Source organism: Castanea sativa, chromosome 6 (assembly GCF_040712315.1).
Source record: "Castanea sativa cultivar Marrone di Chiusa Pesio chromosome 6, ASM4071231v1".
Lineage (NCBI taxonomy): Eukaryota > Viridiplantae > Streptophyta > Magnoliopsida > Fagales > Fagaceae > Castanea > Castanea sativa.
Window position 1 is genome coordinate 45,833,070 of NC_134018.1, and position 25,751 is coordinate 45,858,820.

General features: G+C 37.9%; 1 protein-coding gene across 1 annotated transcript; it reads right to left on the reverse strand.

Annotated features, from left to right (window-relative positions):
- Positions 1 to 2,989: 2,989 nt before the first annotated feature.
- On the reverse strand, positions 2,990 to 6,682 carry LOC142640833 (wall-associated receptor kinase-like 20). The gene is made up of 3 exons (XM_075815121.1): positions 5,592 to 6,682; positions 5,443 to 5,496; positions 2,990 to 4,215 (listed from the first exon to the last, which is right to left on the reverse strand). The coding sequence occupies exons 1-3, from the start codon at positions 6,376 to 6,378 to the stop codon at positions 3,152 to 3,154; spliced, it is 1,905 nt and encodes a 634-aa protein (XP_075671236.1). The 5' UTR covers positions 6,379 to 6,682; the 3' UTR covers positions 2,990 to 3,151.
- Between the last annotated feature and the right edge of the window lie 19,069 nt (positions 6,683 to 25,751).

Sequence of the window (25,751 nt, forward strand, 5' to 3'; positions counted from 1 at the left end):
TTATTAGAGTATCATTTAAGTATATGAACATCAATTGTCAACTATTTTCAATAAATTGACATTTTAGTTAGAAATTAGCATATTAAATGAGATATGAACTTCTTCTAAAAAATATATATAGGGTCTGTTTGGATAGAACTTATTACTGAAAACTGAAAACACTGTAGCAAAATAATTTTTAAATGGGTAAAAAACACTGTTCATGCAAAAAGTTACTGTTCATTGGCCTAAAATCACTGTTCATGGCCAATGAACAGTAACAAACACGCGTAAAAAAAAAAACTCTGGACGTGGACGCACGTTTGCCTATCCAAACGCCCTCATAATTTTAAATGTTTTAATAAATGAAATAAGTTGTGACCAATGAATATACAAATAAATAAATTTATATATATTTAAATATATAAAATTAGCGGTAAATGTTAAATATATTATTAGCAACGCAACGTGTTATATTATGTTGTATATGCTAGAGTGGATGCGGAAGTGGAAGCATAGAATAAGAACACTAAGAACACGAAGATTACGTGGTTCAGCCTTGTCAGCCTACATCCACGGGGGAATCCCTTAAGGGTTACATCTTTATTATATGAGTGTAGTACAATAACCTGTGTTACAATGAACCCTAACATGAGTATATATAGCCGACTAAACCCTAGACTACTAGTACAAGCAGGATTGGGCTTGGGCCTATTACATTGAGCTAATATGTCTAATATATCTCTAACACCCTCCCTCAAACTCAAGGTGGAAGTTCAATGAAGGCTTGAGGTTGGATAAGCATGAGAAGATCTCTTGGAGATGCCTTGAAGAATGCCTTTGAAGAAACCACAATGAAGAATATGCCAATTGACCAATTTTGGAGCTTCAAATGAAAAAACGGAGTCCAAAATTGGAATCTATGCGAAAAATTGAGCAAGATAGGTCATTTCGGAAATTTTGACTTTTGGTCAATGGTCAACGCAAAAGGTCAAAGTCAACGGTCAGCAAAAGTCAACGGCACATGGTCCGGGTTGGGCCACGTACCGGACAGCAGAGACACTGACGTCATACAATGACATGGACTAGGGTTGACATGGACGTGCTTGCGTGGCTGCTGATGTGGAATGATGACATCATCCAGTGACGTCAGATGACATCAGCGGCAGTTTTCGACCCGTGGCAAAAGCGTGCGATGTTCTCCGACGCATGGAGTAGGAGCCAGAAGCTATGGTGGCGCGTGGAGGTGCATGTAACATCCGATGACCTCCAGATTTTACAAGTTTGTAGATCGGCTGGCAACAAGGCCATCAGGGTGGCGTGTGTAACCATAGGAGGATCTGAACTTGAGAAATCTGCAGCGGCGTGTGGAGAAGTTGGTCGAAACGGTGTAAGCGCGTGGAGGTGCGTGCAGCATTCAGTGGAGACTGGACTTCTGGGTTTTTCTCGCAGGAGGCCGTGGGGCACGTCTGTGTGGTTGGTTTTATTAGGCAAAAGCTTGATGTGCACAGATCTGACAGGGAGAGGCATGGATTGCTTAGGCTTAAGATCTAAACACAGCAGTGAGCCATGACAACTGCGAGATGCCATGGAGTCTAAATCCAGCAGACAAGCATATGTGACTTCTGGCGGTGGTGTGCACGAGAGAATCTTCTTTGCTTGCTAGAGATGTTTGTTTGATGCCAAGAAAGAAGTTTGGCTCTAATATCATGTTAAATATATTATTACCAACGCAACGTGTTATACTATGTTGTATATGCTAGAGTGAATGCGGAAGTGGAAGCATAGAATAGGAACATTAAGAACACGAAGATTACGTGGTTCAGTCTTGTCGGCCTACATCCACGGAAGAATCCCTTAAGGGTTACATCTTTATTATATAAGAGTGTAGTACAATAACATGTGTTACAATGAATCCTAACATGAGTATATATAGGCAACTAAACCCTAGACTACTAGTACAAGCAGGATTGGACTTGGGCCTATTACATTGGGCTAATATGTCTAATATATCTATAATAGTAAACATGAAACAGTACACCTCAGTATCAACTGGTATCAAAATATTTCGTCTTACTAATCAAACTAAAACAGTCTTCGGTATAGTATTGACTCCATTTAAATTATTTCATAGTGGTTTTTCCATTTGAAAATGTTATCCATTAGTTTATCACTTTATTTCCATATTGTTTACATATTTTATTACTTATATTGTTTGCTTTTATTTTTTAATAAACCATTTTAGAAAAAATTTTATACAACTTTTATGGACAATATAAAAATCTGTTAAAAAAAATCAATTACTTTTTTTTTTTTAATTTTCCCATAAAAAGTTTTTAAAAATATTTCTTAAACCAATATTCTTAAAACATCCTTTAATATATATATAGTGTAAATTGGGGTCTTTAATGTGGGAAAAAATGAAAAGAGGGAAAGTGGGAGAAGATAAAGATCTAAATTAGTGGTAGCCTTGTTAATATAAATACATGTCATTTTTCTCAAAAATATATTTAAATTCTAAATATAATTTAGTAATTAAAATAATTTTAATGGTTATATTGATAAAACTTAATTAATAGATTGTGTTAGCGTTTAGGGTGTTTGATATGATAATTAAATGGATTGGGTTAGGGTTGAGTCATGTATTTGAATACCCATACCTCGATACAATATAAACAACTAACATGAATTGCCACCTTAATTAACATACAATTGATTATATAATGCTAAAAAAAAAAAGTGACTAATTATGTGATTGTTACAAACAACTTTAAGTGAAATTTTGCCAATATGGTTGGTGCTCTTCCTAAATTTCAAGAGAGACAGTAAATAGAAATATAAGGTGTAGGCAGGGTCAAATTGGTTGTTTTATGACCAGCATGGGTGAGGTCTGCCTTTCATTTTTGCCCGACCTTTGAACTCTCAAAGTTGTTATCCAGTATTTCTGCTTGCATCTAGCTGCCTCTAAACGTGGGAGGTAATAAAGCTATGTCACGCCTGAATGGACTAGTAACCATCAAAAGTACAGATTATATCTTATTATCAAACCAAAACTAAGGTGATGCACACCCATATACGTCATAAGCTAAACGAAATCATGTCATAGGTAGGAGACATAACTACAACAAAAACAAACACCAATCATGACTCATCCCAATGTCCATGGATACTGCTAATTCTCTACAGCCTTTGCCTTAGCAATGCTTATGATGTACTCAATCTCCTCAGTAACTTCTTTCATGGAAGGCCGGTTCTGTCTACGTTCTTCCAAGCAACCCACTGCCAGAAAACCCAAAGCCTTCATGGTCTCCATCTCCAAAGTGGTTGCTCCCTCTTTTAGCAACGGATCAATGACATCCATTATCCTTTCTTCCTCCACCATTCTCTGCACATAAATTGCCAAGTTCACATCATCTGCTGCCCTATTAAAATCAATCGCCTTCTGAGACGTCAATAGCTCCAACAACACGACTCCAAAACTATAAACATCACTCTTATCGGTCAACTGGTAGTTTCTATAATATTCAGGATCAAGGTATCCCAGAGTTCCTTGAGCACACGTTGAGATGTGACTCATATCAGTATGAGCCAACCTAGATAACCCGAAATCAGAAACCTTAGCATTCAATTTCTCATCAAGTAAAATGTTACTAGACTTGACATCACGGTGATATATTGGAGGAACAGCAGATGAATGGAGATAAGCAAGACCTTCAGCAGCATCATGAGCAATGCGGAGACGGTGGCTCCAAGTAAGTTGGCCTTGCCCACCATGTTTTAGACCCTGCAGATGTTCTAAAAGCGCTCCATTCTCAATGTACTCATAGACCAAAATAGGCTGCTCTAACTCAACACAACAACCTATAAGGTGTACAAGGCTCCGGTGATTAACTTGGCATAGAATTCGGACCTCATTGAGGACCTGATCAGTGCCTTTGGTGTTTCCAAGCTTGGCACACTTAACAGCTACAACAGTGCCATCTTGTAGAAAGCCTTTGTAGACATCACCATACCCGCCAGCACCTAGGAGGAGGTCCTTGGAAAAATCATGTGTTGCTTTCTTGATTTCTTTGCCAGTGAATAATTTCGCAGCTCTGCCTCCACCACTAGCATTTAGGATATCTTCGCGCTCTTTGGCCAGGCGTTCTTGTGCTTCTATGATGCGCCTATGGCGTTTATAGAGTAGGATGGCGATGATGGCTAGAAATAGCGTCGCACCAAGGCCAGAAGTTAAGCCTACACCAAAATATTTGCATTTTTGTTAGACGTAATAGTGCAGAAATTTTTGTATATTTGCATGCTCATTTGGTTGCAATCACTTTTGTATTTTGATGAGTAGAGGCTCCTACGAAATTGAAATTTCTAGCTCTTAAGTATGACTTTTTTTTCTAAGAAAAAGTACGAATTTGCTCCAAAGATCTCCAATGGAAATTCCAACTATTTAATTATTTATCAAAGTAACTAGTGTGTATATATATGTGTGTGTGTGCACATGAGTGATATTGCTTACTTATCGTCAAATATCATATATATTATGTTAAAGTCAAAGCATCCAAATCAAATTCAAATTAACTTCTAATTATAATTTAATTTTAGTGCTTAGTAACTTACTAATAATACTCAGTGTGAAAGTCAAGATAACTACTTCATTCACTATGTAAAACCACCACTTCACAATCACCAGCGTTGAAGGTTTCTGTACCTAAGCAAGAATTAGGTCCTAGTTGCATATAAAAAATTCTTACTCAAATCAAAGATTATTATGAGATTGATATTACATATACCTATTACATCTCATAGCTAGAGAATAGATAAACAAATTTGGAAAAAGGAAGTAAAGCTCTAATAGAAAATCTTTAGCATGCTTAGCGTAGAAATTACAATGAGAACATGGCACTCCTTATGAGAAATTCGCACCTAATAATTGGCTTAAATTTCAAACCTCACCCCTGGTTTCTATTGTTTGACCAGTAAGAAACCGTGTGCCACCCGATTATTGCTTGTCCAGGAAGGATATTATCCATCTTGAAAGGATCAAAGTTCTTCAACCAAGAAAGATTAATTAAAAACAAAAAAAACAAAAATTCATCCTCTAGAATTCCCCAAAATCACGTGTTTTAAGTGTAACGAATAATGACTTATGTTAAAAAATATTTTTTTTAAATAAAAACAATGGCCATAACTAAAATTTAAAAGATAGTGGCTTCCAAAAAAAAAAAAATTAAAGATAGTAAATTTGTATTTTGAGAGAGTTTTAGCCTACGTAGTCCATTTTAATGAGAATCTTTTATCACCGTACTAAAATACCAATTAATTTTGGTATAAGTTAGAATGGAACCAATTGAGCTATCTAGCTAGAACTAGAACCACGAAAAGGCAGTAAGTAGTAACTTAAAAGAATCAACCACAAATAATTGCAAGCCAACCCAAACAAAATGATGGTGGTTTTACTAGCAAAACTACCTGCTATAAGTGCTGTCCTGTCAGCTTTGCCGCAGCCCTGAGCATCTTGACAATCTACACAAAAACACAAAAAAAAATTGCCAACATGTTAGCCAATCACAATACTCCACTGATAAAAAAATAAAATAAAAGACAAGTAGGCAACTCACATTTGACACAGACCCCTTGAATTGGGTCCCACACAAGTGGAGAGTTACAGAAGCACCTCCTGACCCCACTCTCAGTTGGGTCAAGCCTACAAGTTGAGTTCCCACCATCGTCACAATCCACTTGGGATCCACAAACCAGTTCTCTCGGCGACACCCACTGAATCTCCAAACCCGGCTGACCCCACCGGTCCACTCCCAAACTCTGGTCCAAGTTCACAAAGCTCGTGTACGCACTGCACCCGGACTCCCTAACCCGAATCATGTACGAAGTGGACGACCCACCAGCCCTGAAAGTACAACACAGCGGAGCGTTGGCACAGACTCCCCTGGTGTAATTAGCGTACACGTGGCAGAGACTCGAGGAAGAGCAATTTAGAGGCGAGCGGAGCAAGTCGGCGGTGCAGTTGAGGTACAAGATGGTGTTGCTGCTGGTGACGTTGAATGGGAGCGAGCTGTTGAGCTGGAGACCCTGGTGGACGAGATCGGAGGTGACGCAGGTGGCGTTGGAGACCAAGGTGGCGGGCTTGATCACGAAGCGCTGGGCGGAAGGGTTGATGGAAGTGATTGGGTACGTGTTATTGAGGGAGTCGAACACCAGCGTGCCGCCGCCAGCCGCCGCGTCGCAGCGGACTTTGTAGGATTGGTCGCCGCAGGTGGGGCTCGTGCTGAGTGGGTATGGGACTGTGGTGTTGCCGCAGTCGGAGCATTGTTTGGCGGAGGATGCGCACCCGGCGTATATTAGCAGCGCCGCCGCAGTGAAGATGAAAAGCTGACGTGTCGTCTCCATTGAGAGAGATATGGGGGGAGGGTTGGGAAGTGGATGGGGTGCTTTACTTCTATTGTTACCATTAATAGTTGAAAATGAACGTACAGAGAGAGAAGGTTTTAATTATTAATTTTTTTTTTTTTCAAGTCAAACTCTTATCTTATGGTGACTTGTGTTAGGAAGCAGACAATAGAAGATTCTTTCGTATTTGACATGTCCATCATCAATCAAGTTGTTCATGTCTTCATTAAAATAAAAAATAAAAATGTATGTAATCTTTGACTTTATATTTTTGAAATTATTTTTTTGGGTGTGTGACAGTTGTATTTATTATGCAATTTTCATTAGTTTAGGTCTTTGCATTTTTTTTCTTAAATATTTTGTAACATGAACTCACCAAACCCCCCAAAAAAAAATTGTTGGGATGAAAATGAAATGTGAAGGTTCTTTTCCAAACTTTTGTCCTTTTTCACGTACATCTTTTATAATTTTTTTTTTTTTTTTGGGGGTAGAAAATGCTCATACAAAACTTATTTAATTTGAAAATTATATATTAAAAAAAAATCAAATTTATGAGTGATGAGTCCATAAAAATCATTAAGGTCGTCCATCTTAATGAACGATCATTGCGTCATAAGTAGACCATCAAAGATAGATGAGTAACCACCCAACACATTCAATAACGACCATCAAAGGTCTTAAACTCTCTCATCAAGATAAAGAACGTTATAATTAGGGTAATAATCACCCTCATTTATGTCCAACAGCTACCTAAGTCACCTATAAAAGGGACAATTTGTCCATTTTCTAAGGTATGTCAAAAACCACTACAAATTACTATCTATAGTAAAAAAGATATAGGCCGATACTAATTTAAGTATCGGAGGCTTACCGACTGGGCACAACCCGGTGGTCTTTTCGATGAACTCTCTTTATCTCTCAGGTCCTACAAGATCGTCAAAAGCTCCGGATTGGACGAGTGACCCAACTGACGATTTTGGCATCATCAGTTTGACGCCGTCTGTGGGAAAGATTTGCCATTAAGCCCTTCCTACAACAAAGGGTTACTCTTTTCAATTTGGAGTAATGGACACTAAAGTGCAATACCAAATAACCCAAAATATCACTCCAATCAAGGAATCCTCCCATCTAAATCTCTAATACACTACTGGAGCACCTTTGTCGTTTTGCTGGTGAAGGACACATGTAAAGAAAAAATCCTTCTCATAAATGAATGGTAAATGGATGCATTCCATGGGCTAACCCACTAATCCGTCCATTGAGTACAATCGCTCATGGTACGTTTGATGGCTTGATTCTCCTTATAGTAATATTTTTATTTGGTAGAAACGTATTGCCTAAGATCTTAAAGTCTTACCGTTTAGGTGACTCTAAATAAGGCATAAACTTTTCTCGGAAACAATTACGTTATAGCTATCAAATTGTGTATTTACAATTTGGTATTGCATAACTTAATTTTAGGTAAGTCTTCTAGAAAATTTGCTTAAAAAGGAATGGTTCCAATTAAGCCAAGAACCTATTAAAGAGGTCAACTATAGAGATAATAGATACATGCATAACAATTCAAATTCTTTTAGAAACTTACCATAATTGTCGCTACACCAAAAATAGTGAATGATTTCACAAGATTAGTTTTATTCTCATATTACTTGTTTCAAATAGTCATAGAAATCACAAGAGATACACTTATCCAAAAGAGGGTTTAAATATTTGTACAACTATGAAGTTTAAGAATCTACAACCTATACATGAAACACACTATAAATATATAGTAAAAGAAAGAGGAATAAAAAATATTCATGGCCAAATACCGGCAAAGTATTATGACCTTGAATCCAATTTATGGCCATTTGAAAGGGTTTTATTACCTTTCCTAATATTGTAATAGACCGTTTGTGTCTTCAATTGATATTCTGATAACATCCTAGTTGATATTCAAGCATTATGGCTTTTCATATTACTACTTTTCTTTCCTAATACATCTTGCTAAGATAGGAAAGATGGAAGCCAAGGATTATTGCTTTGCTAAAGATAATAAATCTTAACTTTCTGCATTTGAAAAAAGTAAAACTGAAATTTATTATCTTAATATAATTATAGCGTGTCATAATTCTGAGCACTAAAAAGGTGTATTGGAATCTTATTGCCTGTCTAAATAATTTAAAAAAAAAAAACTGCTTTAAGTATTAAATCCGAAGTTATTCAATTTCGATTTTTGAAGTTAAAGAATTTCTAGATAAAGAAAGTTAGTGAATACTCCTATATGTTTTTACTTTCTACAATTAGTTTCCTAATGGAAATTAATTTTATAAATGCTCCCTAGAGCAGTCAATTAAATGTATAAATTGTTATGTTTTTAGTTCCAAAGTGGTCAATATCATTAGATATAAGATGATTTAAAAAATATGATATTGACATTATTTTTGGGTCAAAGGATCCAGTTATATAAGGAATGTAAGTTTGTAAAATTTCATAATTCAAAAATCATTGGAATTTATGCCAATATACGTAAAGATATTATTTAGTATCAGTACATTTCTTCTTGAAATAAATTCCATCATCGTTACTAAGATATGAAATTTTATATCTTGAAATGTTCCACCATAGAATGAACAAAGTTTACTATTCAAACTTTTCCATGTATAATTACATGTTTCTTTGACTTTGAGAATGGAGAATTTAAATTGTTCCATTTATACATCCCACCATATGGTTTCATGAAAACTTTAGTGGTATCTATATGCTTGACAATATAGCTCTAAATCTAACACTTTATGCAGTAAGAGCACACTATAGTACAACAACTAGACTAGCTACTGTACATATATTCTTTAAGTTCATAGGATTAAGAATGAGAACTCGTTAAGAGACCTTGCCAAGAAAAAGATCAAAGTTTTGTCCCTCGATACTTTAAAGAAGCATATAATCAGTAGCTTTAGTATTCATATATCAGAGTATACTTCTCTATGATTAACATTTAGTTCACTTCATCAAAAGATATCTATTATAGTTCAACATGCAATTTGCCTATTTGGATATTGTCATTCCTAACAAAATGCAACAAGCATTATTGAGGTGACTCATTTTGAGTACACAATTAAAGCTAAGATTAAGCCCCAAGAAAGAAATATACGGGTTCAAACCATGACAGTTCATTCCTTTGGTTATCATCAAACAAATGACTACAGCCTTCATGTTTAAACGGGGGCAAACCCTTTGGTCGTCTTCAGATACCAAGGACAACAACGATAAAAGAACTTAGGATGACCTTCGTCCTTTGAGAAATGAAATATAGCCTTGGAGTGACCTCGACGAATTACAACAATGTGGCCTAGCTCTCATCCCTTCAAATGAATGAAGCAAGAGAGATCTAGGCCTTCAACATGAAATATCATGTTAAGCTTAACGAAAAAGATCTCAAAGGAGGAGAACTCGTCAAAGAGACTCCAATAGTAAAAAGATCGATGTCCGTATCAAAATAATGTCATGATCTAAGGTCTCTTATTCAGGTAACTTATTCATTTATTTCTTTTTTAAATGCATATGCATCTGACATGAAAACATTGATAGCACCCGCTTTTACTTTGGTGCCTACTTCAAATCCAACAAATAAGAGCTCTATAAGTAAGAGTTCAATGATGGAGAGTTTGTCAAGAAGACTACAACAATGAAAAGATCAAGGTATGCACAAAATAGTATTGAGATTTAAGGTCTTCTATTGAGGTAACTCATTTCTTTCTTTCTTTTTAATTATCCATGCAAAAGATTATTTCATTGAAGCCAAATAAATATCAAGCTTGCATAATTATTACAAATGTGTATGTAGAACATGCTAAAAATATTGCTATAAAATTGTTATAACTATCACAATCAATATGACTATATTATTAGTGGCATATGTTTTATCGTCATGAATTTGAGAAGTTCTTTTAAGTTTCCTAAACTGAAAATGCCAGATTACACAATATGCTCATCAATTTAAGTCTCAATAAATTTCCGCTATCTCTATCAACTCACCAAAATCTTCTTAAATTGCTTTAAAAATCATATACAATGCAAGCACCTAATAAAGACCAGTTTAAAGAAGCATATAGTCAAATAGCTACAATTTTTATACTTGTCTATGATTCATATAGAATGCACTTCATCTTGTATAGCATGCAATTGCACATTCGTACATTGTCATGCAACTAGCATTATTGAAGTGACTTAAGCATACAATTAAAGAAGAAGGAAGAGGAAATTGCTATTACAAATGGCAATGACCATAGTCATCAAAGCACGCGAAAAAAAAAAAGGTTCCAATCGTGATAGACCATTTCTCTAGTCGTCAAAAAACGAGAATTGTACTTTTCACGTTTGAACGGGGGCAAAAACGTGGCCTAGTTTTTACGCCTTCAAAAAAAAATTGAAGCAAAAGAGATCTAGGCCTTAGACATGAAGTATCATGCCGGGCTTTATATAAAAAAAAAAAAAAAAAATTCTTGAAAAGAGAAAAGCTTGTCATCCTAGAAAGGGAAGAATTTGTCAAGAAGATCCTAGCAATAAAAAGATCAATGTATATGACAAAATAATATCTTCATTTAAGGTAACGCATTTGTCTCTGTCTCTTTTATATTCATCTATAAAAATTTACACCTAGTAAGGTTTCATGCAAAAATGTATGCACTACCAAACAGATCACAAAAGAGGTAAAACTCTAGGATTACAAGGAAATAAGAAAAAGGTTCACCTAGGCTATTGGTATATATGAATTGTTCTAAAATTCTTGTTTAACCAAGTCTTGGCAAGTGCATGTGCTACTTAATGCAGATATCAACATGGCCTCAAGAAGGTCCAAAACGACATAGCATCAAGGAATCATTCCAGCAACAAGTGACAAGATTCCTTAAATGGATGTAAGTCACCAAAAAATGGCTAAATGATAAGATTCTGCCAAGACGGATATAAATCACTGACGAAGCCTAAGTGACAAGATTCCTTAAATGGGTGTAAGTCACCAAAAAAAATGGCTAAGTGATAAGATTCTGCCAAGACGGATGTAAATCACTAACGAAGCCTAAGTGACAAGATTCCTTAGATGGATGTAAGTCACCAAAAAATAGATAAGTGATAAGATTCTGCCAAGACAGATGTAAATCACTAATGAAGCCTAAGTGACAAGATTCCTTAGATGGATGTAAGTCACCAAAAAATGGCTAAGTGATAAGATTCTACCAAGACAGATGTTAATCACTGACAAAGCCTAAGTGACAAGATTCCTTAAATGGATGTAAGTCACCAAAAAATGGCTAAGTGATAAGATTCTACTGAGATGGATGTAAATCACTAACGAAGCCTAAGTGACAAGATTCCTTAGATGGATGTAAGTCACCAAAAAATGGCTAAGTAATAAGATTCTGCCAAGACGGATGTAAATTGCTGACGAAATCTAAATGACAAAGCTTTGTAACTGGATGTAAGTCACCTAAAAGTGGCTAAGTGACTAAATACCCTTAGACGAGTGTAAGCAAACAAGGATTCTCACACAAACGCAAGTCACACACAGATTAAGAATATTAAACGTGCCAACCAGAGAATGAATGAAAGAAGAAGCATCAAAGTGATCAAAAATGGTCGTCTAAAGAAATTAGCTTGCTCTTTAGCAGTGATAAAAAGTGGTCGCCTAAAGAAATTAGCTTGCTCTTCAGTAGTGATAAAAAATGATCGTCCAAAGAAATTAGCTCACTTTCAAGATCAAGCTATGATCCCTCGAACGTCCAAAAAGACCTTCAAAAGGTAGATACTAAAAAGTCGTCACAAAAATACTACCATTCTTAAAGAAGAAAGTAGTTGATGATAAAGAAGTCCAAATCTAAACCAGTCAAGAACATTTCCTAAGTCTAACAAGCATAAAGCAAAATCAGACTTGGGAATGGGGGGCAACTGATGAGTCCATAAAAACCATTAAGGTCATCCATCTTAATGGATGATCATTGCGTCATAAGTAGGCCATCAAAGATAGATGAGTAACCACCCAACACATTCAATAACGACCATCAAAGGTCTTAAACTCTCTCATCAAGATAAAGAACGTTACAATTAGGGTAATAATCACCCTCATTTATGTCCAACAGCTACCTAAATCACCTATAAAAGGGACAATCTGTCCATTTTCTAAGGTATGTCAAAAACCACTACAAATTACTATCTATAGTAAAAAAGGTATAGGCCGATACTAACTTAAGCATCGGAGGCTTACCCACTGGGCACAACCCGGTAGTCTTTTCGATGAACTCTCTTTATCTCGCAGGTCCTACAAGATCGTCAAAAGCTCTGGATTGGACGAGTGACCCAACTGACGATTTTGGCATCATCAATGAGAATGAATATAAATGAATTTAACTTATAGACAGTCAAACCTCTTTATCTTTTGCTAAAAAATGTGTCAGTTGCTTTTTTTGCTATACTAAAATGAGAATATAAGAAGGTAAACTACTTGTTCAACTAATTTAATGTAAGTTGGGGAAAAAAAAAAGCCTTAATGTAAGTTGTTAAGGCTAAACTTAATTCTTTGAGTTTATTGTCGTTTATTTTCAGGTTTAAATACTCTGGATTGTAGGGGAAAAAATTAAGTAGGATAAGGTAGGGCATAGTGTGTGTGTGTGTGTATATCATATGAAAATTAAATTCACAATGAATCTTATCATGCCAAAGTTGATATATGAAATATGTGTATATATATATATATATATAATACGATCTTCGATTAATACCTAATGTGGGGGTAAAATGGTCAAAATATGCATTTGGACCTTAGACCTAATTTGGTGGTGTAAGGCTGTCTAAAAAGAGCCTTTAGGGGCCACAAGCTAGTTTTGCTGGAAAAGTTGGTGGTGTTGTGTGAGGAGGGCATCTCCTCGGCATAGTCCAGTAAAAATTGTATGACACATCATGGTGTTTGGTGAGAAATTTTTGGAAGGTTTGGTGGGTAAAGATATGTACCATATGGTTACAGGAAAGAAGAATATACGAGGCTGATTAAGGGAAAAACTGCTACCACCGCATTAAAGACCCTGCACCTACTTCTCTGACCGCATTAATTGGAGAAATGACATCTGAACAGTAATATTCAGCCTTCTAGCTATTTTTTGAAGACTTCAAGAATGTGATGGATGGGACAAGTATCTATTTGGAAGATCTGTGCTACACATAAATGAGGAAGGAAAGAAGAAGATGGATATAAGAGGACGAGAGAGGAAGAGAGAAAAGGGGACAGAGAAATAATTTCATTTGTAATCTCTTACTTAAAGAAAGAAAAGTAATACAAGTAGTCTTCGGCTTACGTCTGAGGAGAGTTTTTTGGTTATATTCGTCCATTGACTGTGTAGATAGCGGCAATTTAGCTAGTTTACCATTTTTCCAGTATCCATAAACCTAGATTTCAAGCCCATACTCTATAAATTTCATTGTATAAGGCTCTTTGGGCCTGAGTTCATCTAGTGATTGGACCGGGTACAAATTGTGCACCTACACCTAACATTATTCTTGAACAATTAAAAGAAAACTATCTCAACCAAAAAAAAAAAAACAACAACAACAACTACTACTACTAGACAAATTAATGATAGAGAGAATGAAAGTATTCAGCAAAAAAAAAAGATAGAGAGAACGAAAGGGACACTAACTTCTTCCGAAGGGAAGAGCACAAAACCCAAGATGGAGGAGTGAATCTAACCCTAACTCATAATAAGTCATATCTTGTCAAACTCTCACCCACCAATTTATATCACACCTCTTCAAATTCTTTTTATTTTAAATAAAAAGAAGGGAGAAATAAAAAAGAGACAGATATATATAAAAATGTTAAGTTATAACTAGAGAGTACCAAGAGTCTTGTATCAACTCATTTGCACCTCTTAAAATATGTGTTGAATTGTTTATGGTGCATCAAAAAGTATAGACGGCCGGCCCCCCCCCCCCCCGGCGGCGGGCGCCCCCTCTCTCCCACAATAGGTGATGCATCCATTCATCACATCATTAACTTCAAATTAAGTTAACCAAACTTACTAATGGATCTAAGAACATGAGAATCTATCGTTGATCAAATCACAAAGAATACTGATCAAACCACAAAGCCATTTGTGTTTTATAAGCACACAATAATTTTAATTATCCCTTATTTTTGTTATACTTCTTCGAATTATGGACTAAGAAAAAATGTGTGTATGTGTGTGTTTTTCCTCTAAGGCAAAGCAATTGATGCATATATGTGGCCTCTCACCACACCACAAGTAAAATCAATGTCGATTGGGATATATAGTATATCAACACACATATGGTCTTTTTTCGATGTTATGCATATGAGAATTACTTTTTGGTGATAATTCATTTGTTAGAGAATGAAGGATTTAAACCCTAGTTCTCATTGAAAGGAAAACATGAGATGTAATTTATCTTATCAATGGCGATTACCTTTATCAATGGCCAGCATGTTGATCTTCAAAAATTATATGATATATAAATAAATAAATAAAACATAGCATAAAAAATGAAGAGTACATTTGTGGTATTTAATTCAATAGTTACAACAGGAAATATATAGGGAATTTAAACTAGAAACACATAGGGGATGCCAACCAATTGAGTTACAAGCTAGTATTAGCATAGCTAGTTATCTTCTGTTATTTTGATACACTTTCTACTTTCGAGGGCATGGTATATAGTATGGGTCACCTATAGCAACAAGTTTGGCCTAATTGTAACTTTTTGTAACACCTCTACAGAATGGCAATACTGATCAAACAAGCATTACATGATGAAAAACAACATTACTAAGGAGATAATAATTACTTACTGTAGAACGAAATGATACCTAATCTACTCAATAGGATATACTTATTAAGTGACACACTGATCACAACTTAATTTCCCAAAGAAGGTGAGCGTTAAGGAAGTACTCCTTTTAAGGCAATTTGTGCTGCCAATCTAAATATATAGCATCCAAACTACTACGAGTCTTATTGCGACAGTAAACGACATTATTAAGGTCTGTTGACCATTTCCATTAACCAAAATCGCAATCTCAGGGGTCTCTTGTCAACCTCCATTGATCACACCAGTATGTATTTTCTGTCTCCTCTTCTGCCTTTGAGGCTTTAACTCTTTTCACACTGTTTGTTTACCAAAGTAATTATAAAAATTCTTTTCATACAACGGAAATTAAGTGTGAAATGCATCCCGTTTATTCTTTCACCTTTACCATTATGTTGAAAAGCATAAGAAATTATAAATATGACTTTTCTGTATCATTTTTTGTACCACTTTATGTTGCATTCTGAAATTATGTAATAACTACATTTTTCTTTAAATGAGTACTGTAACGGTGAAACAGCAGTTAATCAACTGGTGGAAATAAATGAAGATTTTACTATTTTCTATCACAATAAATTTGTTTAGAGATGGGAAGTCGAATCTAATTATGATATCCAATGTGCGATCAAAGAAGGTTTACGTCATAGGCTTGAATAAGAAATTATGCTTCTTTTATTACTTCACAGTACTGGTTAAAAAATACAAATGTTGGTCCTCGGGTCTAGTCCGAGGTTGGGGTTACCGATGGATAGATTCTTTTCTCTCATTTTTCTTCCCCCCTATGTCTGAATTTCTTCTTGCTTCTATATTCAGCTACAACTCATCTGAATCTTACACTTGGAGGGTTGAGATTGCACTCCTAGAACTCTTATCACATCCAAAACATACTAGCAAGCTTTACCCTACACTCTTAGCTGTGCCACCACTATTCATGGTCATTTCCTCATTAATGCGGCCAGAGAAGTGGTTGTCTTGTATTTAATGCGAAGGGGATAGCTTACATACCTTTCTTTTTTCATCCTTCTTGTATTCCATGCCAAGTCTGCTTTCTTTCATTTTTGATATTTTAACTTTATGCACCTCACGTAACTAGTGCTCGTCCCCGAGATCCGAGGTTCGTCCTCGAAAATAACCTTAATTTTCCATCTAAATTAGATGTGAAATTCTCATCCCCACAAGTACCATATCTTTTGGTACGGTATAATATGTTAATATATATTATTATCTCATTTGCTCCACTTTCCTTTTTAATTACTTTAGATAATGATAATAATTATAATACACAAAGAAATGTATTAGATTGCGGTGTATTCGTGATTTCCTCTCCAATGATGGGTTTAATGGGCCTTACTTTAGTAAGGTTTTACATTATAAAAATAAGAACAAAACTTAGGTACAATACCTTAAGTGTTGTTCCTTAGGTTCATCTCTTAAGATTCAGTCATCTGGCTACTTAACTAAAAAATACACTTTCATCCCATGAGAAAAAATTTACATAGCTGAATCTTAAGATAAGAACCTAAGAGACAGCACCTAAGTAATGTACCTAAGTCTTGCCCTAAAAATAAAAAGGTTTATTTACATTATAATAAGTTTACCATTTGGTAAACTTAATTACTTTGGTAACCAATTTACACATGACAATAAGTTTGCTGATATACATAAATGACTTACACCACATTGAACAATAATTCCACATTTTGTGGAATTATTGATCAAATCCAATGATAAACTTTTTGTAAGTAACAGCTTTCTCATCTACGTACATTGGTAAATTATATCACATTGAATAGTAACTTAAAATATTTTGTAATGTATTTTTTATAAAATAAAAATCATAATAACTACGGCAAGTGCCTACAATTATAGGATCGCCACATCATATAAGGTAACTTCTTCTTTTTTGAATCTCATTTGTCACTTAATTTGGATAGGTAGTGAGAGGTTATAAATAACTGTAAAATTATCATATCAATTGTAAATAATGTCACATTGATCACTAATTCCATAAATTACTATCATTTTATTTTTAAATCATGCCCCTTATTTTAAATTACTAATTCCGTCCTGCTCCATGATAACTCCCTTATTTCTTATTTTTTGGGGGTCATTTTGGATAGGTAATAATTAAGTCAAACGTGAAATATTTTTTTTTTTCATAATCAAAACATGAAGTAAATTAGTCACATATTTTATATTATTGAGAATCTTATTGACTTATTAGCATTTTTCAAATTGATATTGATGTTAGATCGTTTATGACAAGGTCACAAGATATATAAGTGACATGTTGAATCTCTTTTCCCACTAGCTAGATAAATTTATACAATAAACAAAAATGATTAATAAAAATAATCTTGTTTATTATATAATCTTCCTGTATCATTATCATTTGTACCAGTTCATAAGCAAGCACACTCACTTTATTCTTGTAAGGACACAATTCAAATTCCCAAACCACGACTAGGAGGAAAATGGGCTTGAAAGGCCTTTCTTCACAATGAATTTGTAGAGGATGGGTTTATAATTTAGATTTTAAGGATGGCTTTAGACAATCACAAAAAGAACGGGCTTTGGGCCCAATGGAACAAAACAAAGAATCGTTTGCAAAGAGTAATATTGAGAATTCCTCCTCGGACTGTTTCCGAGGACAGTTTCTAATAGTATTTCTCAAGTGTGGATACAAATAATGTTTATCATACACTTTTTCTTTCTCAAAAGGCCTCCCCTTTCTTCGTATGTCTTCCCTCCTATTTATACTCCTCCTCTTCTCTTCATCATCTTCCACTTTATGGCCGCGACCCTCCTGTTTTGGATACTTGTCCCATCCATTCTTCCCTAAAGCCCGCTGGGGTTTGGGACCAAGTTCCAAGCTCTATGCTCAGGTCCCATCCTTCCATCTCTATTGTCAGCGTATCAATTACAGGGTCTTTAATATATGGGCGGTGGTAGCAGCTTTACTTTAGACATTCCACCGCTCTTTCTGCTGTCCTCCACGTATACTGTGTATCCTCGGCTTAACATTCCGAGGACAAATCTACTCCTCGGACGGTATGGGACACTTAAACACTCCACGATCATTTTGATGTTTTCGGATTTGGGTTTCTAGCCCAAAAGACCTTGTTGGGCCGTCCATTATAAATTACTGGGCCCAATACCCCTACAATAGCCCCTCGAGATTCTTTATTTTTCTCTCACCTCGGGAGGAAAATAGGGTCTCGATTTAAAAGACCTTTTCACCCTGCAGGATCCTGGAATATTTACTAACGGAAATAACTTCTGAATTACCCACCGCGTGTTCCCGATGCTTCGGTATGCGAAACGCCCCCGAATTTATTATTGGCGCTTCTATGTCCCCCACGTTTCATTGATATGACATATATCCAACGGTTGAGAGCAATTCCCGTGTTGAGGCGGGAAATTGCCCGCTTCAAAACACCTTTTGACATATAAATACTAATTTTCTTCAAACTTCCTCACACTACAGAAACCTGATAACGTACCTGCCACACTTTCCATCTCCCCGTACTCTCTCTTTCTATCAAGTACTCTGTCCGAGGTGAAGTGCTTTCTTCTTTTAAAAGTAAGTTCTTCAATACTCTTTCCCCTCCTTATCAGCTTTTTGTTTCTTTTGTTTCTTTTCCTTCCTGTCTTCTCCTTTCACTGTGTCTTTCATCCTCGGCGTAGTTAGTGTTCTTCCCACCTCCCCTTTTTTCAAAAAAGAATGGGTAGGTTCGCGTCCCTGGTAGATTCGAACGAAAAAATAGAGCAGTTTAAGGCTAAGTACAAAATTCCCTCGGATGTATCCATTACGTACTGTAATGAGGAAGAGTATTATACAAAAAGAAAAACGGGGGAAGTCGTAATCCCGATGATTGCGTTCATCGAAGGGGGAATGAAAATCCCCATGGGAACCGTGACTAGGGATTATTTTAGGGCCTTTAGATTAGCTCCCACCCAGTGCGCCCCAAACGTCTTTAGGATCCTAGGTTCCATAGATGCCTTAAATGAGAAGATGAACTTAGGGCTCACTCACCACGACGTGAACTGGGTTTACAACCTCCACTACCTAAGCAAAAAAGATGAGTATTACCTAAAATCTAGATACCCCGAGGTTAGGCTAATTCAATGTCCGCTCGAATCAAATAAGGGCCTAAAAAACGACTTCCCGATCATATCAGGAAATTGGCACGACGGCCTCCCCTGTCCGACAAGGGAAGGGACTCCAGGTGAAATTTCTTTTACATACTATTATCCTCTGTCCTTTTACTTATTCTTACCCTCTCTTATTTGGACAACTCTACAGATCCACACGCCGCGGATCGTCATCCTAATCTCGTTGACTTCGGACGGTTGGATAGGATCCTACAAGCTGAGGTTTTTGTGCATACTGACGGTCAACTCCGAGCAGCTCATCTGATCCTCGGCTACAATCCAATATCCAAAGCCTTTCAAGCGCCGAAGTGTGTGATCAAAGCCCACGATCCTCGTCTTCCTTGGATCAATGTTGCTGTCGAGGGTTTTTTGCTACCGGAGGGAACTGCCATTCCTCAAGGCACCTTGGTCACCCAACCAATCCAACCACCACCATTCGTTCCAGTTGGGATTCCCACAGTTCCTCTCTCCACAAATTTAACATTTGGGGAAGCCGCGCCCTCTCGCTCCATTGTAAAGGAAGAACAAGAAGAAATAGTTGAGGTATCAGATTCCGAGGACGATTTTGAGGCTTTTAATCAATCCTACTCTCCTGAAGATTCAACTTCCATCCTCGGCACCTCTACCCATATCTCAAAGGCTACCACTGAAGAACTTGACACTATGGGCATCCAACGAAAGACTAAGCCCAGTTTGAAGGATGTCCTTGAGGGCACTGATAAGGCCCCCCGAGTCCAAGAACCACCAAAAGAGGTGCGCCCTCGGACTCAAGAAAAGGGTGCTGACAAAGGCCCTGAAGCTAGGCTTCCTCCTCCTCCCCCATCCTCCCAAACCCAACGCACCAACATAGCTGATCTCAAAAGAAAAAGAGATCAGCCGAAAGGAAAGGAAGTGGTGGAGGCAGGGAAGGGCTCTGTCTCCGAGGAGACAGAGGTGGAAAAGGGTGCAAAGCAGGCCCGTACTATACAGACTAGGTCGGAGAGAAGAACTGACCAACAGGTGGCCGTGCGCGCCCCTTTATGGCTCCCCGATATGTCTATGGATGATGAGGCCATTACTGTGGATGCATCCATTAGGAATTCCGATGAAGGGACAGCTGCATGCGTCGCGGATGCTTTGGAGCAGGCGCTGTTACTCCCCGAGGATATGGTTGAGCTCAGAAAGAAAAGGGACCATACCGTCTTCATGACTTTGAAGAAGGAGCTTGCAATGGTAAGTTTTCTTTCTCTAAAATCTTGGCCTTTGTTTTTATTTCCTATATATATATGTCTGATTTTTATATGTTTTTGTTCGTAGGCCGTTCAATCTGCCCATAGGGCAGAGGAGATTGCCATCAACTCCTACAAATCTTTGAGGGCCGAGGAATCCAGGCGTGAAACCGCACAAAAGATCTCGGACCTTCATAAGAAGAAACTGCAGGAGGTTATAGCAAAGTTGGCCAAGGCAGAGAGTGATAAGGCAGGCTTGGAGGCTGATCTGAAGACCACGACTAATCAAGCCGAGGATCAGCGCCTAAAGCTCCGCGAAGCCGACAACAACCTCCTAACGGCACGCAGGCTCGTAGAGGATCTCAAGAGAGATCTGGCCGAGTGTGAGAAGGCCAAAGAGGAAGCCATTAAGGGCAAAGAGGAAGCCATTGAGGAGAAGAAAAAGGCCGAGAAAGCAAAAGAAGAGGCCGAGATCTCAAGGGACCAAGCCGAACAAGACGGTTATGATATAGGCGTGAAGGAGGTCACTGAAACCTTCAAGGCTCAGGTTCCCGAGGTATGTAGGCATTACTGCCTCCAAGTGTGGAATGAGGCACTCTCCCAAGCTGGGGTTGATGCCTCTTCCACTCTTTGGAAAGCAGAGAGTGTCTACTATCCTCCCGCAATTCGCGCTTCTTCCATTCCTGAAGTTGCCCAAGAAGCTGCCCAGGGATCATCTGAGGGTAAGGGGGCTGATTTGGTTGAGGATTCAACTCTTCCTGAAGATGCTTCTAAGCAAGCTGATCCAGTACAAGAAAAGGCGCTTGAAGACATACAACCCTCAAGTGACCTTCAGGTATCTTCGAAGGATGAGTTGGGTGATCAAGCTAATCCAATACCCTTGACAGATGATCCCAAAGGCGAAGGAATTGCCATTGAGTCCTTGGTCCAACTTCCATCTCCTAAAGACCCCAAAGGCCCTCTGAAGATCAAGCTGAAACAATAAATGCCTGCTGTCTTCCTTCCTCTTTTTTTTTATTTTGTTTTATCTCTAAGTGTAATTTCCAAAATGTGATTGAAAAAAGTACTTACTTTTGAATTTAATATAAGCACGAATGTTTGTTTTACTTGTTTGGACGATTCTTACTTTTTACTCTGTTCTGAGCATATCATTCCATAAATATCATCTCTTTGTCTTTTACCAAAGTTATTAACAACAGCTTGAATTGAAATTGATACTCCTAGGAAGGCTTAATTATGCCGAGAACTGCATTAAGTGATGCAATTTGAGCATTTGTTTCTTTGTTTTGGATCTCTAGTTTGAACCATGTAAAGATAAGGCATATGGTCTATGCAAATATCTGATGTATTAATTTTCCCCAAGTAAATGATCCGAGGATCCAACAATAACAAGCTTCTGCTTGATACTTAGGTGAATAAATTTAAAATGTTAATTTTCCCAAAGTAGGTAATCCGAGGACGAGACGTAACTTAGGTTCTGTTTAACACTTTGTAAAGAATATCAATTTAGACGAGGTATGTGGTCCGAGGATCCAGGCATACCAAGTTTCAGCTTGATATTTCGATGAATAAGTTTAAAATGTTAATTTTCCCAAAGTAGGTGATCCGAGGACCAGACGTAACTTAGGTTCTGTTTAACACTTTGTAAAGAATATCAATTTAGACGAGGTATGTGGTCCGAGGATCCAGGCATACCAAGTTTCAGCTTGATACTTAGGCGGATAAATTTAAAATGTTAATTTTCCCAAAGTAGGTGAACCGAGGACCAGACGTAACTTAGGTTCTGTTTAACACTTTAGTAAAGAATATCAATTTAGACGAGGTATGTGATCCGAGGATCCAGGCATACCAAGTTTCAGCTTGATATTTCGATGAATAAATTTAAAATGTTAATTTTCCCAAAGTAGGTGATCCGAGGACCAGACGTAACTTAGGTTCTGTTTAACACTTTGTAAAGAATATCAATTTAGACGAGGTATGTGATCCGAGGATCCAGGCATACCAAGTTTCAGCTTGATATTTCGATGAATAAATTTAAAATGTTAATTTTCCCAAAGTAGGTGATCCGAGGACCAGACGTAACTTAGGTTCTGTTTAACACTTTGTAAAGAATATCAATTTAGACGAGGTATGTGATCCGAGGATCCAGGCATACCAAGTTTCAGCTTGATACTTAGGCAGATAAATTTAAAATGTTAATTTTCCCAAAGTAGGTGATCCGAGGACCAGACGTAACTTAGGTTCTGTTTAACACTTTAGTAAAGAATATCAATTTAGACGAGGTATGTGATCCGAGGATCCAGGCATACCAAGTTTCAGCTTGATATTTCGACGAATGAAGATAACGAATATCATGTAGTTTACAACAAAGAACGGCCGAAGTGCCTTTTATTTAGTAATAGTACCTTCGTAGATTATTTACATTCCAGGGACGTTGTACAACATTTTCGTCCAAATCCTCCAGATTGTAGGCCCCTATTCCTGCTACCGAAGTAATACGATAAGGTCCTTCCCAGTTGGGCCCCAATTTTCCCCACGCAGGGTTCTTCATCGTGCCCAAAACTTTCCTTAGTACTAAGTCACCTGGTCCAAGAGGTCGAAGTTTCACATGAGAATCATACCCCTGCTTGAGCTTATGTTGATAATAAGCTAGTTGAACCATGGCGCTTTCTCGCCGTTCCTCAACTAAGTCTAAGTTTCTCATTAACAGATCATCATTGCTATCTGGAATAAAGGAGTTTTTCTTCAGGGTTGGGAACCCAGTTTCTAAGGGGATTACTGCCTCGGCCCCATAAGTCATGGCGAAGGGTGTTTCTCCTGTGGATCTTCGTGGTGTAGTTCTATACGTCCACAAGACATGTGGCAGTTCTTCCACCCACCTCCCTTTGGCGTCACCCAACCTCTTTTTGAGTTCGCTTACTATTACTTTGTTGACAGCCTCGGCTTGCCCATTTCCTTGGGGATAAGCCGGAATGGAATATCTATTCGTAATGCCAAGATCACAGCAATATTTCCGAAAGGCTTTGCTATCAAATTGTAAACCGTTATCTGAAATGAGAGTATGAGGAATGCCGAACCTGGTAACGATATTCTTCCATACAAATTTTTTTGCTTCCGTGTCTCTGATGTTTGATAATGGCTCAGCTTCAACCCATTTGGTGAAGTAATCTGTTCCCACGAGAAGCCACCGTCTGTTTCCCTTTGCTTTGGGGAAGGGTCCAACAATGTCCAAGCCCCATTGGGCAAAAGGCCATGGGCTAGATAGAGGGTTCAGGACTCCACCTGGTTGATGTATATTTGGAGCGAACCTTTGACATTGGTCACATTTCTTTGCATAATCTTGCGCTTCTCTCTGCATATTTGGCCACCAATAGCCCTGGGTAAGGGCCCTGTGAGCTAAAGACCTTCCTCCTGTGTGACTTCCACAAATCCCTTCGTGTAACTCTTCCAAAAGTAGCTCCGTTGCCTCGGGGTGTATGCATAGCAAATATGGTCCCGAAAAGGAACGTTTGTACAATTTTTGGTCCTCGGATAACCAGAAACGAGTGGATTTCCTGCGAACTTTATCCGCTTCAGCCTTTTCTCCGAGTGTGATGTCATTCCCGAGAAATGTTACTATTTGATCCATCCAACTAGGCCCCGTCCTAAGTTGAAGAAGTTGAGTGGAGTTACTATCCGTCCCAGTGGGTTTCAACAGATCTTCAACGAGGATAACTCGTGGTAGACTTTGTGCCGAGGACGTCGCGAGCGTGGCTAATGAGTCGGCATGGGTGTTGCCACATCTGGATACATGCAATAGTAGAAATGACTCAAATTTAGATTGCATATACCTGACCTGGGTTAGGTATTCTCGCATTCTGGAATCCCTTACTTCTAGCTTGCCTTCTACTTGGCCTACCACCAATAGTGAATCCGAGAACATCTGCACCGTCTTTCCTCCCATTTTATGAACCATGTTCATCCCTGCGAGGACGGCTTCATACTCTGCTTCGTTGTTGGTGGCCGAGAATCCCAATCTCAAAGATTTCTCAAAAGTAATTCCCTCTGGGGATATCAAAACTAGTCCGATACCCGATCCCCTCTGATTTGCTGCTCCATCAACATGGACTTTCCATAATGGAGGCCCTTCACACGAAATCATGCCTACCGATTTTTTACCCGTGCCTTCTTGATAGTCTTCCAATGAAGGCTCAGCAAATTCCGCCACAAGGTCCGCGATGACCTGTCCCTTTATAGAGGTGCGGGGCATATACTTGATATCGAAAGCTCCTAGGACAGTTCCCCATTTGGCAATTCTTCCCATATAATCTGCACTTCGCAGAATTGATTTAAGAGGGAGTTGTGTAAGAACAACAACCGTATGAGACTGGAAGTAATGGGGAAGTCTTCGTGTAGCATGTACCACCGCCAAGATAGCTTTCTCTAGTGGCAAATAACTCAGCTCGGCCTCATGCAGAGATTTGCTTACATAATAAACCGGTCTCTGGATGTTATTGTCATCTCGGATAAGAACCAAACTAACAGCATGGTTAGCCACCGCAATATATGCGAACAGAACCTCATCAACCTCTGGTCGAGACATAACTGGTGGTCGCGAGAGATATTCTTTTAGCTGTTGGAAAGCCACCACGCACTCCTCGGTCCATTCAAAACCCTTCCATTTATTTAATAATTGAAAGAAAGGTCTGCATCTGTCCGCGGACCGAGATATAAATCGGTTGAGAGCAGCAGTCATACCTGTTAGTCTTTGTACTTCTTTAGGATTCCGAGTTTGGTATAAGCTGTTTATCGCATTAACATCAGCAGGATTAACTTCAATTCCCCGGTGAGTCACCATATATCCTAGAAACTTGCACGACCCCACACCGAAAGAGCATTTAGAGGCATTGAGCCGCAATTTATACTCTCTTAGCTTCGAAAAGTGTTGCTCGGATCTTCCGGATGTGCGAAACTTCTTTACTCTTCACCACCATATCGTCCACGTATACCTCAATATTTTTCCCTAGCTGTGCCTCAAACATCCTCGTCATCATCCTTTGGTAGGTAGCCCCTGCGTTTTTCAAACCAAAAGGCATTACCTTATAGTGATAATTTCCCGTAGGAGTGACGAATGCAGTCTTCTCCTGGTCCTCAACGGCTAAAGGTATCTGGTGATAA

Coding starts and splice junctions, on each gene's coding strand:
- LOC142640833 (XM_075815121.1), bottom strand. CDS start 6,378: ATGGAGACGACACGTCAGCTTTTCATCTTCACTGCGGCGGCGCTGCTA. Junction 5,497..5,591: donor TCAAGGGGTCTGTGTCAAAT/GTGAGTTGCCTA, acceptor GTTTTTGTGTAG/ATTGTCAAGATGCTCAGGGC. Junction 4,216..5,442: donor CAGGACAGCACTTATAGCAG/GTAGTTTTGCTA, acceptor ATTTTGGTGTAG/GCTTAACTTCTGGCCTTGGT.